At 34.6% G+C, this 17,415-nt stretch overlaps 1 protein-coding gene across 15 annotated transcripts in view; it reads left to right on the forward strand.

Moving 5' to 3' along the window:
- RNF111 (ring finger protein 111) overlaps positions 1-15,649 on the forward strand; it is an 80,779-nt gene extending 65,130 nt beyond the window's left edge. For 5 of the 15 annotated variants that reach the window (XM_027123155.1, XM_027123153.1, XM_027123161.1 and 2 more), the window contains 7 exons: positions 2,588-2,936; positions 4,613-4,765; positions 5,762-5,888; positions 9,401-9,493; positions 10,852-10,947; positions 12,191-12,318; positions 13,995-15,649. In XM_027123155.1, the coding sequence (XP_026978956.1) occupies positions 2,588-2,936; positions 4,613-4,765; positions 5,762-5,888; positions 9,401-9,493; positions 10,852-10,947; positions 12,191-12,318; positions 13,995-14,112 (1,064 nt within the window). In that variant the 3' untranslated portion in view covers positions 14,113-15,649. The remainder of the gene's footprint in view (positions 1-2,587; positions 2,937-4,612; positions 4,766-5,761; positions 5,889-9,400; positions 9,494-10,851; positions 10,948-12,190; positions 12,319-13,994) is intronic. The other 10 variants (XM_027123160.1, XM_027123167.1, XM_027123159.1 and 7 more) reach the window with 3 other exon arrangements.
- The last annotated feature ends 1,766 nt before the right edge of the window (positions 15,650-17,415 follow it).

Genomic DNA, 17,415 nt, shown 5'->3' on the forward strand with positions numbered 1-17,415 from the left:
TCCCCCTCCCCTTTAAAAATAATATACTGAAGCAATTTATAAGTGTATCCATTCATCTTTTATGTCCTAGTAAAAAAATGTTTTAGACTTAAACTGGTTTTACTTTTATCATAAAAGTAACTGGTGTACATCCTAAGAAATTCAAACTGCAGAATGATATAAAATGAGAAGTTAAAAGCCCTTCTCCTTTCTTCCCACTAATGCTAATATACCTCAGAGGTACCAATTGTTTATAGTTTATTATAAAACCTTTTAGAAATTTTCTTTCTCCACACGTTATTATGACATATCTCTCCTTTTTTTAAAAAATGGGATTATATCAAACATAGTATTTGCCTCTTGCTTTTTCATTTTTGGTTTTTTTAAAATTCAACAATACATCTTAGATTTTTTTTCATATTAGAATATAAAAATCTAGCTCATTTTTTTAATACCTCATAATATTCCATTGTATATTAAATTAGTCCTCTGTTGATGGACACTTAAATTGTTTGTAGTTTGTTAGTCTATGTGTAGGGTAACTTCCTGGGAGTGAGATTGCTGGGTTAAAGTGACATGCTGAACTTTAAAGAAGCAAGATCAAGAACGTTTTTTGTTTGTTTGTTTTTAGTGGCAAGAACACATAAAATAGAGAAGAAGGGAAATGGTCTGTGGGAAGGCAGAATATGTCACCTTTATACAGTTTTGTTTAGATAAACAGTGTATTATAATGATGGCTGAATTTTTCACCACACACAAAAACTGGCAACTATGTGAGGTGATGGATATGTTAATTAAACATTGTGGTAATCATTTCACGTGGTATACATGTGTCAAATTATCATATTATACACTTTGAATATATTGTTGTATTTGTTAATTATACGTCAGTAAGGTTGAAAAAAATAAAATGAAGAGTTAAATAAACTGATTCATTCCAAAACAAGACTTTAAAATTCTGTTATATTTGTGAATATTCTTTCTTGTATAATGATTATAGAAGTAGAAAACCTTGACATGAAACTGGGAAAAATGCTCTAAATTTGAGGAAGGATAGTTAACAATGATAAAACTTAGTGACTTCCTTTTTGATGACCAAGGAGTACTGAGCTTTGTGACTTCTTAGCGTAAAGCATTGATTTGAAAATATAACTTTTAGAAAATCAGTTTAAAAATATGTCACAACTTACATTGAGCTTAGTGAAAGTTTCCTTTAAATATTGTGAATATTTAGTGACTATTTCCTTTAAATAACAATACATACTAGCAAGGTTTCCTTTGAAGTATGGCTGAATGAGTCCATGGTTACCTAACTTTCACCACTGATGCATGAATCAAAGCAATTAAAAATTGAAGGCAGTCTTTCTGTAATGAAACTAGAGAATTGCTGTAGCTTCATACCAGGCTACCAAGAAAAATCTTACAAATAAAATGAAATTAGAGCTAAAATCCAAAGAGGAGACATACTTATTTTTAGACCTCAAACAGATGCATATCCCTCAGAGTAAGAGAGATACGTATTCCTCTGAGGGACCTTTCAACAGTCACTCTGCAACATAAAGATTCAGGATGAAGAAATGGGCGAAACCATCTTTATAAAGGCTGATTTCCGTGGCAAGTTCCTGGCAAATATACCCCCTTCTTCTTAATGTAGTACTGGAAAAGTGGCATGGGGCAGGAGGAGAAGTGCACTAATGGAAGTATATGTTTGCAGTTGTGCCTAGGACTCGCAAGTTGCTTTCCTCTTTCTAGTGCTCTATAACCAGTAAATGACAAAGGAAAACAAGATTTATGTATTTATAAGTATATAATTTATACATTTGATTATACAAAAGCAAAATACTTGAGTATGGCAGAGTAAAATTGACAGGAGACAATTTGGAAAAATGTTTATACTACCTTTTTATGACAAAGCTTGCATGTATACAAGGAATACTTATAAATCAACAAGAAAAAGGTGAATAATAGGCTAAGAATATGAATAGATAATTCTGGGAAGAAATGTAAGTGGTAAATAAATACATAATTTTTTTCTGGTTAGCATTTAAAAAATTTAGTGATAGTGTAATTAGGCAGGAGCTCTCGTGTACTGCTGATGGTAATTAATTATGTAAACTTTGGGAAGGGTGTTTTGTCAACCAGTATCTGAATTTAAATTATTCTCTCAGACTCAGAACCGCTTATAGGAATTTATGCTACAGAAACCCTCTGTGAGCAGTGTGTGTGTGTGTGTGCGTGCACATGCGTGTGTGTACACACGCGTGTACGTGCATGTAGGAAAGAGCACAAGGGGAATCATACAGATGTTTATTGCAGCTTTGGATTACTTCCAGTTTTTATCAGTGGCGATTTCTTCAATAAATTTTGGTGCATTCGTATAGTGGAATGCTGTGAAGCTGTGAATGAAGTAAAGCTATATATATTGACATGAGAAGATACCAATGATTACTCAAAGAAGAAAGCAAGATGCCAAACAGGACTAAGCAGACTCAAGCATCGATAAAGTATTCATAAAAATTAAATATGTGCTAATATGTCTGTAAAATATAATAGGAATGTATTATGCCAATATATGCTCAACTGTATGGTGCCTGTGCTTTTCTTACAGATGCTTCTTTGACAAGACCACTTCATCATCAAACCTCTGCCTGCCCCCACTCTCACGGAAACCCTCCTCCTCAGACTCAGCCTCCGCCTCAAGTGGATTATGTTATTCCTCATCCTGTACATGCTTTCCATTCTCAAATATCTTCTCATGCAACATCTCACCCCGTGGCACCTCCACCTCCAACGCATTTAGCCAGTACTGCTGCACCAGTCCCTCAGCATCTTCCTCCCACGCACCAGCCAATTTCACACCATATTCCAGCCACAGCACCTACAGCACAGAGACTGCATCCTCATGAAGTGATGCAGAGGATGGAAGTTCAAAGAAGGAGAATGATGCAGCATCCAACGTATGTTTTATGTTTTTAAAAAAATAATCGCACTTTATTCTTTCGCCTTCTATTTCCATTGGTCTTTAAACCTGTAAAGTCTGTAGAAGTGATGTAGCTATCCTCAATTAATAGTGATGTAACTTAATCCTCCGTTCACTGGGAAATTAATTCTTTACGAACCAGAATGTTCCTCCGTCTCATCCTGAGTTGTAGGTGCTGACAAAAAAAAATCTATATCAGGTTATTTAATAAAATCAAAGCCCTTTCAGGATATAACCCAACGTCATTTATTTTTGCAAGCTAATCTTTGTTTCTTCAGTAGTCCATACTAAAGATTAATGTTAAAATTGGTGATCCTGAGTAACAAGATGTAAAGTTATTAAAGATTGAGTTTGATTTATTTTATGTTACCAACCAGAGGGAAGAAGGGTGTTAGTAGAAGTTTTCAACAGCTGACATTGAAAAACTAGTCTTATTAACTTAGTTTATTTATAAATTTAAATATTAAGATATCCCCCCCCCCAAAAAAAAGATATTCCCCAAACATTATGAAAAGACTATAATTGAACTTTTTGTTTTCTTTTGAAAATTCAGGATCTGATGTTCTAATTTAGGACAGCATACTTTGTTGGTCTTATTCTGCCTGCCTGTTTTGGTAAATAAAGGTTTGCAGGAAAACTGCTACACTTGTTCATCTGTGTATTGTCTGTAGCTTCTTTCACACTACAGAAACTAAATTGAATAGTTGCAACAGAGACCATGTAGCCTATAGAGCGAACAGTATTAACTATTTGGCCCTTCCAGAACGTTTGCAAAACTCTTGATCTAATCAATAATCTGGCACTTGTGTAACTTCTTTCTTTAGTTATATAATTTAAGGTTATATTCAGAATCTCTGGCTGTTTCTGCCATTCTAATATAGTGACCCTTTATATAGAAAGTTACCAATTTCATATTCATATCTTCCAGTATCTAGAAAATTAAGATTAAACATGCAAAATCTGTAAATGTGTTCGAAACTAATAGTAAGAATTAGACTATAAAAAATGAATCCCTGGAGCTGTTTTTTCTTATGTGCCATTTGTTTAGAACTTTATGACTATTTGCATTTGTAAATTTGACAGACTTTAGACTAGAAAGAGAAAATATAATTAGCTGGGATGACAAAGTGTGAATGGAGGTAATGTCAGTTCCCTGGATGGGTTGACATGTGTGTTTGAAAAAAATGCACAAGGTTAAAATTTTTTTCTTAGAAGTTTTATCCATTAAAATGGATGAATATTATTACAGTATAAAGGTGAAGCAAAATAAAATAGTTTCCATTTTTCTGCTTTATATGTTTATATAAAATAACTTCTTTGTGCCTGTAGCATATGCTGGAATATTAATTTCTAAAATTTTATTTAGTTCCTATTATTCTATTTAAAATACTTGCTGTAAAGCAGGTATGCAAGATAATGTTAAAACTGCCTTTTTCCTTGGGTGATATTCGGATTGGAGGCATTGTAATAAATGAGCAGTGAGAATTTGTGGGATTATGGTTTCTTGATTTATTATTAATCATTAAATTATTTTATATTACATTTTTATAATTTATAGAATTAATTTCAAGACTAATCTGTAGATGTTTGTAATAGTAATACTATATTATTTTTTCTACACTAAGAAATAACCAATTATTCAATTATTTCCAGTGGTCTTTTTGTGTTCTGTGTTTCCAGGCGGGCACATGAACGCCCCCCACCCCATCCACATAGGATGCATCCAAACTATGGTCATGGGCATCATATTCATGTGCCTCAGACTATGTCCTCACATCCTCGACAGGCTCCAGAGAGATCTGCCTGGTCAGTATCTTGTTTATTTCAAAGCTATGCTCAGTTTCTTGTGGTGGAAACCTGGAAGAGATACTTTGTAGTGGAATGCCTAGAGAAGGGTAGTGTGGAGAAACTGAATTCCAGCTTATCTGTGAAGCACTGCCTCTGGGTGAGTCCTAAGAGACCTGGAGAGGAAAGAGTAGCAGCTTGAGTTCTGGGGCAGGGAGTGTGTCAAACAGAAGTAGAGCTTTTTGTTGTTGTTGTTTTTCAGGGACCTACCGTCAAAAGTTAACTCCCTAAACTTTTCATGACTTCTTTATCCACCGCCCCCCACCTTTGTACTCACATTTGCTGTACCACCCTTAACCCCTGCTGTTGACAGGGGAAATCCAGCCAGCATCCTCTAGGCTTGTGTTCTTTCCTAGAGAAATGGAAGCAGATTTGCATTAATTTTCTTTCTGGATCTGTTGTCTGTGGGCAGTCATTGAGATCTTGATCCACAATGACTTTAGAGACAAAACATAAAATGAAAATAAATAAAAGAAGATTTGGCATTTACCAAATTTTACTCTTTCTAAAATTTTGTTTACCCTTGCTTTCTAAGGTAATTGTCCTTGATGCCAACAATCCAGAGGCACTATCCAACAAATGGAAGACCTGCGAGCACATTCATATAAACCAAAAAAGCAAACTCTATTCTATATGCTCCTCAAGAAGAATCAGACTTTTAGATTGGAAGGAACCTTAGGGGCCATTCATTGTATTCCCTTCCTTTGTGAGATGTGAAGCTGAATGCAAGTGCTTTGCTCCTCACGCTCACAAAATTGGATCTTTGAATGTTAATTCCTAAAGTGAATTTGAAATTATTAGTTATATCCTTTGGGCTAAATTATCTTTTTTTCTCAGCTAAGTAAGATAAGAATCTTCAGATTACTTTAAAAAATGTAAACATCATCCCCCATTCCTGTTGATAATAAAGACACTGTAAAGATGTCTAAAATTTAAACTGTTCTCCTCTTTTGTCAGGGAACTGGGAATTGAAGCTGGAGTGACTGCAGCTACTTATACACCTGGAGCATTGCATCCTCACTTGGCCCATTACCATGCACCACCTCGACTTCATCACTTGCAATTAGGAGCTCTTCCTTTAATGGTAAAATAGGAACCTTTCAAAATTCTGACATAGTTGCCTTCGAAAACTATTCTTCCTTTTCTAAATTAAATATTTTATTGGAAATATTTTTAATGTATTAGTTGTTAATAGGTGTTTCAGTAGAAGTTGAGAATTATTATTAGATTGAAACTGTGCTATAAGAAGGTATTAGATATATTAAAATATGTGTTTGTATTTGCATTGTAAAATACATTCTTCTTAATGTAAAAAATGACAAATTTTTTTCTTTTTATGTGAAGATGACAATCTTGATCCACTCTCCCTAGGACATGTGCTTTATTTTGTTGTAAGTGGTAATGGGTCTGTTCTAATGCATTCATACTTTATTTTCTGATCAGCAGGACTGTATTAATTCTCTGTATCTGATTTGAACAGATTCAGATTTTGTTGATCCATTTTGAGTTCTAAAGAACAAATTTCGCAAAAATTGAGTTTGCTCTTCACATAATACATATTGTGTGGTACAGAGAAGTGAGTAGTTTTGTCTTGTAGGGGTAGAGGCACTGCAGAGAAGGTTGCCAAGACACTTTATTATACATGCAACTTCTAAGCAGGCTTTGGAAGAATTGGGAATGGTACTCTTACAGTGGCTACAGCATGTAAAGAGCTTTCAAATAGCATAAGCACAAGGAAATCCAAGTAAGTTGGTATTTCTAGATCTTAGGGGTGAGGGTCATTCAGCAATGAAGTATCTGCCCTGCTAAGAAACTAGGACTCAGGAACCATTGAAAGGGGAATGTCTTGATCATATTTATGTTGTTAGAGTGATTTAATCAGATTGTAGTTAAATAGACCCCCTCTTTAGTTGTGTGTAAAATAGGACATTATAGTAGAAGAGATAAAAGTTGGTGAATGCCTGAACAAGGGCAGTGGCAGTTGACATAAAAATGATGGGATACATTTGAGTAATATTTAGGATGACTTCCAGATTTCTAGCTTTGGTTATTAGGTATATGATGTTGCCATTCACTAAGTTGGAGAATATTAGATGAGGGTTTAGGGAAGGGGTTATTAGGTGAGTTAGGTTTTGGACATACTGAATCTGAGATAATATGTGTATCAAGGTGGGATGTCCAGTAGGAAGTTAGGTTTATGGTCTGGATCTCCAAACAATAAACTGGTATCTGAGTTAAAGATGGGTTGTGATCTGTCAATGTACAATATATATGTGTCACATATCTGTCATATTACATGAATCCATGGAAGAGGATTAGATTTCCAGGAAAATCTAATCTAATCTAATTTGTCAGATTGACAAGAGATTGAAAAAAACCTTGGAGAATAATAATACTATATTTAAATGATAATACTGTACTTCAAACAAAGAATTCCAAGAATTGGCTAGAGAAGTTGAGGATAAATAAAGTTAGAAGTATGTCAAAATAATATGGTCAGTAGCGTTTCATCACAAAAAAGTAAAGTTTGAAAAATGTTGAATGCATTTGGCATGGGAATGGTTATTGGCGGCTTTCGTCAGAGTGATTTCAGTAGTGGTGAGGGATGGAGATGGGGTGCCTCTTAGATTACAGTAAGGAAGGTTAAAAAAGGTGGAGACTGTGAATATAAACTACTTGCTTTATAAACTTGGCTGTGAAGGGAAAGTGGGAAATAGGGTTGGCATTTGTTCCAGGTTTAGAGAGGTGATATAGGTTTGGAGAAACTTGAAGGTAATTTTAGGTTTAGGACAGAACAACATTAGCATTAGGGAGGGCTTGTTTGAAGATGTCGCGGAAAAGGGGTGGGTAGCAGCTAATCAAGGATGACCCAGGGTCGGGGAATAGGAGAAGAGGGGAGCAGGTGATAGAGCTGACCTTTGAGTAGGAGAAAGAGGAAGTTTACCCCTAAAAGCTAGAGAAAGGAGGCTAGGGAGGGTTACAGGAGAGGTGCAGCTTTAAGTGGTTTGGAAGGCAGGAGTTCCTTTCTGATTTTTTTCATTTGCCTTGGAGATGTGTAGGAAGTTAGATTATCTGCTTAAAGCTGGATACTATTGATCTTGATTATGAGGAAAATTGCAGATATTTAAATACTAGGCTATTTTAAGGGTAAAAGTTATTGCTTATTTTAAATTCTTTTCCATGTGTGAATTGTCTTTTAAAGCTGTAAAACCTGCTAGAAGTATGTTACGATTCAGCGGAAGCTGATTAAAAAATAATTTTGGAGATTTATTTATAAAAATGGAAGGATGGTGCTCTGTCTCAGAATCTCCGTTTCCTAACACTACGGTCAACTCTTGTTATTCATGGTAGTTATGTTGTGTAGATTTGCTGTGAACGCTGACTAAGGAGATGTTGAACTATTGGGGTGGCCAAAAAGTTCGTTTGGGTTTTTCCATACGATGTTACAGAAAACCCCGAACGAACTTTTTGGCTAACCCAATATTTTTCCTAAGGGTAAATACAGCCCTAGGTTATCGCAAGCTTCTAGTCACAACAACCAGTCAATGCATTATGTTGCTTTAATGTGTTTTTCTGTTTAGAGACACCTTATTTGACATATACTGTTGATTCATTAACATTGATCTCATGGCCAGCAACACCATAACTCATGCCTGAATGAAGCTTATCTACACATATTTTCTGCATAAAGCACATCACAACCTTTTTGCACTAGGAACACTAGCCAACAATTAAGCATTTTGTTTGGGAGCCATTTTAAACAATAAAATGATCTATAAATAGCACAAAAATGTGAAAAACATTGCACTAAGTAGATTGCAAAAAAGACACTTGTTTCCAGTGTAAGAGCTGAAACAACTTGGCAGGGTCTTCTTCCTCTAGGCTGGGAACACGTATTGGGCAAGTCAAATTTTTTGCTGCTCTGTGCAGGTCCATGAATGACTGTGAGAGCATGACTATTGATTCTGGAGTTACAAATAAATTCAAATAAATTCTCTCAAGTAGGTGAGTTCACAACAAAGACATCCATGAATAATAAGGATTGACCATGCCTAACAAAAAAATTAGAAAACACTGTTAAAAGTTTCACTAACAGAGCCAAACCAAAAAAGGAGCCAAGGGTACCTTTGACTATTTGGGAGTTAGAGGAAGGGGAGTAAAACTTTTATGTTGAAGTTAAGTTTTGTGCATTTCTGTTTCTTAATACTGTTCAATAAAGCTCTCTGAAATTGATCAGATCTTATAAAATATTAGCCTTTATACGTTTAGGCTACTAAGAACATCGTTCTTAGGTTTGAGTATTTTCTACTTAGGATTCTTTGTGCAAAATAAATCAAGTAGAAGAGAATTGTTGTCTCGTGGAACTGCTGTTCCCTTTTTTTTTTCCTTCTGATGACGGTTTGAGTTATTATAAAAGAGATCATTTTTGAAGAGGAACCTGTTAACAGAGTGCTTTTTTGGAGCTATAAATACTTATTGAAGTTGATTTTTGTGAGAAGCTGGATGGAGAGAATTGAGTGTCTGAATTATTCAATGGTAGCAGCAAAACTTGAGCCTATTCTTAATTGATTTAGCCTATCTCTTCTACTAAAATAGGTTCCTGACATGGCAGGCTATCCTCACATTCGTTACATTTCATCAGGCTTGGATGGAACATCATTCAGAGGTCCTTTCAGGGGCAATTTTGAGGTATGTAATAAAATTAATGAAGATATTTGCCACAGTATCCGTAATGCAGAGAGAGAATATATGTAATATTAATATTTACAACTGTATAGGATTGCTGCAGTGGCTGGGGATCAGAAAGCAGTAAAATACCTGAATTTCTGATATTGCTTCTAGGAATTATTATAGAAAAGTTTATAAGTGATATTAATTTTAGTGTCAGAAATTACCCAAGTATTTGAAGAAGAGTAAATGAAAATATCTAATACAGAAGAATGTAGAAATTTATTGAATTAATATAAATATCAGATAAAGAACCATACTATCAAATGTGGGAGAAAAACCTTAATGCTTTTTTTCAAAAATAAATGCAGTAGACTCACGTGCTTTATTGAACCCATGTGATGTTTGTAATACATTAGAATTGAGCAGTAACATTTTCTATATAAATCTACCTTTTGCAATATATCTTGGAAATCAGTACTATCATTTTTTGGACCAATTCATTGTTTTCGATAGCTCTTATATTGTACTGTGTGGATGAATATAATTTAACCATTCTCCTAGAAAATCATTTAGGTTTTTCTAATATTTTCCTACTACAATCGATGCCTAATGCTTTTTGACTAAGCTTAATTTTTAGAGAAGCATTGCTGTAGAAAAATAAACCTAAGTAATTCAGTTTTTCGCTAAATATCTTCTTGTTTGAATTTTCAGGAAGAACAAGTCATTTGAATATGATGTAAAGTTTTTTGGTTTTTTAAAAAATTTATTTATTTTTGGCTGCATTGGGTCTTCGTTGCGGCGCGTGGGCTTTCTCTAGTTACGGCGAGTGGGGGCTACTCTTCGTCGCGGAGCATGGGCTGTAGGGCACACAGGCTTCAGTAGTTGCGGCACACGGGCTTAGTTGCTCCGCGGCATGTGGGATCTTCCTGGACCAGGGCTCGAACCCCTGTCCCCTGCATTGGCAGGCGGATTCTTAACCACTGCACCACCAGGGAAGTCCCTGATGTAAAGTTTTGTTTCTTCATGTCAGTTTGGAAGTTGGAGTCTTTGGGACTTAGAACTATTGTTTGACCTGTTTCCCTATTTTACTACAATGATTTCATCTTCTACATGCATGCACACATGCTTACTGATGTACATAGTACCATGCGGTAATATGCTGCCCTAGTCTGCAAGGATGACTTTGCCATACCACTTCAGTTGGCTGAGAAAAGAATTATAAACAGTCATTTGCCTTACTGTATATATGGCTTTTTGAATACTCTATTTACATTGCAGGTTTATAAATATGGAACTTTATTGCTTTTACAGTATTGACAGTGCTGTTCAAGGAATAATCATCCTGACTTTTAATACTAGTTATTCTTCACCTTCAGGAACTTATTCATTTGGAAGAAAGACTAGGAAATGTCAATCGTGGAGCATCCCAGGGGACAATTGAAAGATGTACATATCCACATAAATACAAAAAAGTAAGAATTTATTTTATGAAACATCTACATTATTATTGAAATGCATAACATTTAATATTATGGACTTCCTTTGAGTTTGTGGAGTCTAGCAACTACATTTTTTTTTTTTTTTTTTTTGTGGTACGCGGGCCTCTCACTGTTGTGGCCTCTCCCGTTGCGGAGCACAGGCTCCGGACGCACAGGCTCAGCGGCCATGGCTCACGGGCCCAGCCGCTCCGCGGCATGTGGGATCCTCCCGGACCGGGGCATGAACCCACGTCCCCTGCATCGGCAGGCGGACTCTCAACCACTGCGCCACCAGGGAAGCCCTACATTTTTTATTATTAAAACAATACATGCATGTAGTTAAAAAATTGAAAGTATAAAAATATATACTCTGAAGTCTGTTACCCTACTGATCCTAGTTTTCCTTCCCAGAAGAAAAATCATGCTTAAACATTTCTTAGGTATTCTTCCACATATTTTTAATAATATGCATATGTATATATTTTTCTTTCACTTTTAAAAATAAAGGGGATAATATACACACATTTTTGCACATTTTCTTTTCATTCTGTATCAGCACCTACAGATGATCCATATTCTTTTTAATCACTTATACAGAATTCCATCACACAGTAGTACCATAATTTAACTAGTCAGTTATTTTGATGGACATTTAATTGACCTACATTTCTTATATTCTACCCTTATATTCCTTATGTAGTATTACATCTAGAAGTTATGGACTAGGCATGTTAAATAAATTGCTTTCAACAGACAACAGTGTTCTATGCTATAGAGACTAATAAAGTGTGAAATTTCTGTTCATTGTATTGTTCATCCTTTTTCTAAGAGTATTAATGAGGTATTACCATTAAAGTCCTTTCAACTGTTTAAGCTAAATACTATAATTAGCATTAATTTTTTGAATGTTATTTGAAATGTTCATTAGCCAAATAAAGTTTATTTGGCTGTGCTCATGATAGGACAAAAATAGTATATAGTATTCTAATTGTGGATTAAAAATGATAAATTTCAAGCTAATGAATTTCTATTACTTTTAATTTTGCTTTTGATGCTGATTATTTAAGGGTCTTACAAGAACACTTAGTTGATAATAGTCACTTAATTCATCCTTGAATTCATGACAGTTTTGCCTGGGAAATAAGTTGTGGGTGAATGTGTGGTTTTGTTTTGTTTTGTTTTTCAAATAAACACAGACTTTACTCAGTTGTTCAATAATGTCATCTCTACTAATAAGGTAACAACTGATTGGTTCTCACAGAGGAAACTGCACTGCAAACAAGATGGGGAAGAAGGGACTGAGGAAGACACAGAGGAAAAATGTACTATCTGTTTGTCTATTTTAGAGGAAGGTGAAGATGTGAGGTAACTAGACACTAATTATCTAAAATCCATTGTCAAAACTGTACAAGATTTCATTTGAAAGTAGACCAGAACCCAAATAAAGATTACTCCTGGCATACCCTGTTACCAGTCTCTGACATGTAGAATTGCCTTCTTATAGTGAGTGAAATAAAAAAGATTAAAGTCTCTGTATTAACAGCAAAGGGGTGTGGATGGGAAATATACTGCCTGTTTTGGGGCCACACCAAGACTTGGCCAGGGAAATTTTGTGGTCAAAAATGTCTTCTTTAAATCTTGCAGGAAGGAGAATTTGAGAGGTGAGAGGCTTTGGAGGCCAAGACAGATATACTAATGTATTCTCCAGAGCTTAAAGAGGGGGATCCAGATTAGCTCCATGCAGTTTGTTTTACAGCATCTTTTATAAAGTAATCTTGTTCTAAAATTTCCTCTCAGTTTGTAGACTGTTTTCTTCTTGCAACTTTGTGATTTAGGAAATGTTATTATGCTAACCAAATATTAATTTTAGACTTCTCTTTTTATAATCTCTTAAGTTAATTGTTTTGTTCCTATTCTGGTTTTTTCTAATGTAACATAATCCCATATGAAACAAGTTCTATAACATATATAAAAACTGTATAGTAGTTTTGTTGCCCTAGTTTATAAGGAAAACTTTATCGTATTTCTTCAGTTGGCTAAGAGAGAGAAAAATTGTTATAAAAAGTTGTCTACTATACCACGTATAAGGTTATTTGAACACTGTATTTCCAGTGAAGATTTATAAATATGGATGATAATTGTTTTTACAATATTGACAATACTGTGCAAGGAATAATTGGAACACCTCTTTTTAGCTATTTTTACAAAATATTAGGAAGTCTGAAATGTATGACAACTCTTAACGGGGGTGAAAGTTGAAATGGACACTTAAGTCAGTAACTTTTATCCTACTGTTACACTTAGATTTAATGTTACCCTGTTATTGCACGGAAGCTTTCTTTATTTCTCAATTTCCAATTGGTAGTGTAGTGTACTAAAGTAAACGTCTCTTTTTAACCTAATTTTAAAAGAGTAGCGTAGAATTAAGTGGATATAACATGAAAACAATATTATTAACCTTTAATCAATCAGGTACTTAAATTTAATATGTAAAGATCCTGTAGACAGAAAATAATATTGCATATTAAGACATTCCTTAATCAGTATGATATGGCTGCTGTATATTTACAACATAATTTCTAAGGCTTTTGAGAGAGAATTAAATGAGATTTTTTTGAAAGTGCTTCACAAATACAATGATTTGATATTTAAAAATGTACTTACAGTATTATGTTACAGGAAACATATTGCCAACTCCAGTGCATTGGCAGCTCATGTAGAGAAGCAAAGCTGGAATAATTGCTAATGTAATTGTTGTTCTTAAAATTCCTGAGATTTTACATAATTTGATTCCATACCTGTGACAGTTAATTATCTTGGTCATTTATACATTATATTGCCCAGAGTATTAACTTAATGTAGGTGTAACTCTTGAGTACGGAGGGGTGTTTTTTTTGTTTTGTTTTTTTAACACAAGAGAAAAATGTTTAGTAACTTCAGAACATTACTGAATTATTACATGTATCATTTGTTTAAAAATAAATGCCACTACACTTGTCATAAAATTAATTTTTGCTTTTTGTTTTGTTTGCCTATAATAGACGCCTTCCCTGTATGCACCTTTTCCACCAAGTGTGTGTTGACCAGTGGTTGATTACCAATAAGAAGTGCCCCATATGCAGAGTGGACATTGAGGCCCAGCTGCCAAGTGAAAGTTGACACCATGTTTCAGAACTCTTACCCTCCCTCTCATTCCCACCCTCCTGGTACTGCAGTCTACCAAAGATGGCATGACTTACCTGCGCAGATTTGGAAGCCGTGAACTTAGAGTGCTGGCTCTGCTATATGGTACAACTAATGCTAGACCTACAGTTTATGTATACAGTTGATTTTGATGTATTTATAAAAGCTTTTTTTTTTCTAGATTTGACATTTTTCCTGTATCATTTTACTGTATTTTTGCATGGTTCCTTGTATTGCATTTCTTTGCACATATTATGGGCTTGTGACCCTAAACTTGCAGGCAAGATTAGCTGCTTTAGTAAGTAGAACTTCGTGGTCTTTTTGTTTTTTACATAGTACCAGGTCTTGAGAATTACGAATTTTTTTTATCCATTACTAACGTTTAATTTAATCAATCATGTACTTTAGTTTAATGTATAAAGATCCTCTAGAAAATGATAATATTGTGTATTAAGACATTCCTTAATTAGGACAAAATGGCTGCTGTATATTTACAATATGGAGTTCTGAATTAAATACCATTCTTGATACTGGGAACAGAATACAAACCATTTTCAATCAGATGCAGATGGTATTCACATCACCAGAGTGATCAATAGAAATTTTCTTGGTGTATCCTTTTCCTTTCAGCACAATGCAGATAGAGTTGAATATTGATATCATACATCTAGACTGCTGTTCTGATTGTATTTATCTTTTTCCTACATTGTTGAGAACTTTATTTCCCAGATTCAATTTTTGCTGCTGTGAAACAGCTCTGATGAACACTAAATAGTAATTTCAATTAGCTGGATTGTACATACTTGCAGATTTAACAAAATTTTAGGGAAATTGGAGAAGACATGTAGAATTTTGTTCAGTCTTCTGCTAAGCACGTATATTAAAGATATCTGCTTACATTGATTTTTGTAAACACATTTAGTCAGGATTTAGAATTGCAGTCATCGGCAGGTATCTGTGCATTCATAGAACTTCTAAAGGTCCCAGGATCACTTTTAGAGGGATTTTTATTAGTTTAAAGATAAATAAAGTCAGCTGAATCTACATGTCTCTTGTTTTATTTCTCTTTAAACTTGAAAACAGTAAATCTGCAGATACTGTGAGGCACAAATTATACTGTCAACCTACTGTTGCTCTGGTTTTAGACTCCCACTTCATACATTACCAAGAGTCGATCACTGATTTAAAAATTTTAATTTCTATAGTTAAGATTTACTGCATAATATAGAATATTAAAGTTAAGTTAATGTACTAACATTTCTCCTTTGGAGAAAGTTTTAATCCACTTAAGGATGTGTATTATCAAGATACTTTCATATACAGGATAGCCTAATTTTATTTGTCTAAATATGCTTAATATGCCCCAGATTGCAAATGCATCAGTCAGTAACATCACTGTCTGTATGTGGAAGACATGTTCCCATGGGTCATATGTGAAGATGTCGATAAGCTTGCATTAAGCCACCTGCTTTGTAAGTGGATTGATTAATAAATAACTTATATTTCTATTGTCTTTGTGTTTCATAATTCATTTTTATAAAACTGTTTACACTGAACGTCTTGGAATTCAAAACAGTGATCTCGCTCAAGTTGACATTTGCATAATTTGATGTTTGTATTCATTCAGTTATGGCTACTTGCCCTTGTTTTGTATTAGTAAATGTTACACCGTAGTGATTGGCAGTATCAGCATGCTTCAACATAGTATGTGTAGAGATGGAGGATGGACTATGGTTTATAAGTTTGGATATAAAATAATATATTTAAAAAGAATACTAGGGACTTCCCTGGTGGTACAGTGGTTAAGAATCAGCCTGCCAGTGCAGGGGACACGGGTTCGACCCCTGGTCCGGGAAGATCCCACCTGCCGACGGGCAACTAAGCCCATGCGCCACAACTACTGAGTCTGCGCTCTAGAGCCCACAAGCCACAATTACTGAGCCCGCGTGCTGCAATTACTGAAGCCCGTGCGCCTAGAGCTCGTGCTCCACAACAAAAGAAGCCACCTCAATGAGAAGCCCGCGCACCGCAATGAAGACCCAATGCAGCCCCCCCAAAAAATTATATTAATAATTTAAAAATTAAAAAAAAAGAATACTAGATGATTAAGCTGCAGTTGTAGAAGGGTTGTGGGAGGAGTGGCAAGACAGAATGAGAGAGAGAAAAAGAGAGAGAGAGACTTTGTCTGCCATCTTACTAGGGACAAGAGCTAGTAGCCTGTCTTCAGGTAGCCTGTGATGGATGTAGGACTTTACCGCTGGAAAACCCAGGGTCTGTGCCAAGGGTTAAGATGGGGAGAATTCTATACGATGGAGGCCGCCTTCATGCTCCCCAAAACACAAATACAGATAGATTTCTCTCTTTTTTAAATATTATATCAGATTTAGATGCACAACTACCTATTGACCTGTTTAATGATTGCTACTGATTTTTTTAAAATCTAAAGTATCATTACTTTAAAATTTATTTTATGCAAGTATTTGTAGCATATACCTGAATTGTTAATGCAGGAGCTTCTTAAGCTACTGCAATTAATTACAGAAAAATGTGATTAGTAATGAACCAAGTGAGAAAGAAAATAATTTTTAGTATTTTAACTTTCTGTGCTTTGTTTTGGTGTCTTCCATATCCTGCTACATCTCATGTCAAAACGAAAATTTCAGTGATAGCTATCCAAATACTTTAAAAACTCTTTTGTCAGCAAATCCTTATGTTCATCGTTGTTAATATGCAAGTGATAAACTGATATTTGAAACATTTTTTTTAATCTGGTGACTTTGTTTAAGCTGCTAGCACATTTCATCATTTGAAATGTTCATCGTTGTTAATAAGCAAATGATAAACTGATACTTGAAACATTTTTTTTATCTGGTGATTTTGTTTAAGCTGCTAGCACATTTCATCATTTGAACCATAACTATTTGACAGAAAACTAGCTCTGTTTTAAAAATGCTATTTGTAATACAAATTAAAATGTAAACGCTGTAGACATTTTATGATTAGTTTTTCATAATTAGTTTTTCATAAATGGGAATAGCTTAATTTTGTAGAAAATGCATCCTGAATTTTTTTTTAACATCTTTATTGGAGTATAATTGCCTTACAATGGTGTGTTAGTTTCTGCTTTATAACAAAGTGAATCAGTTATACATATACATATGTCCCCATATCTCTGATTTTTAAAAATTTTTATTTTATATTGGAGTATAGTTGATTTACAATGTTGTTAGTTTCAGGTATACAGCAGAGTGATTCAGTTATACATAGACATGGATCTAT

Source organism: Aethalodelphis obliquidens, unplaced genomic scaffold, assembly GCF_003676395.1.
Source record: "Aethalodelphis obliquidens isolate GAN/ISIS:26980383/991018 unplaced genomic scaffold, ASM367639v1 scaffold26, whole genome shotgun sequence".
Lineage (NCBI taxonomy): Eukaryota > Metazoa > Chordata > Mammalia > Artiodactyla > Delphinidae > Aethalodelphis > Aethalodelphis obliquidens.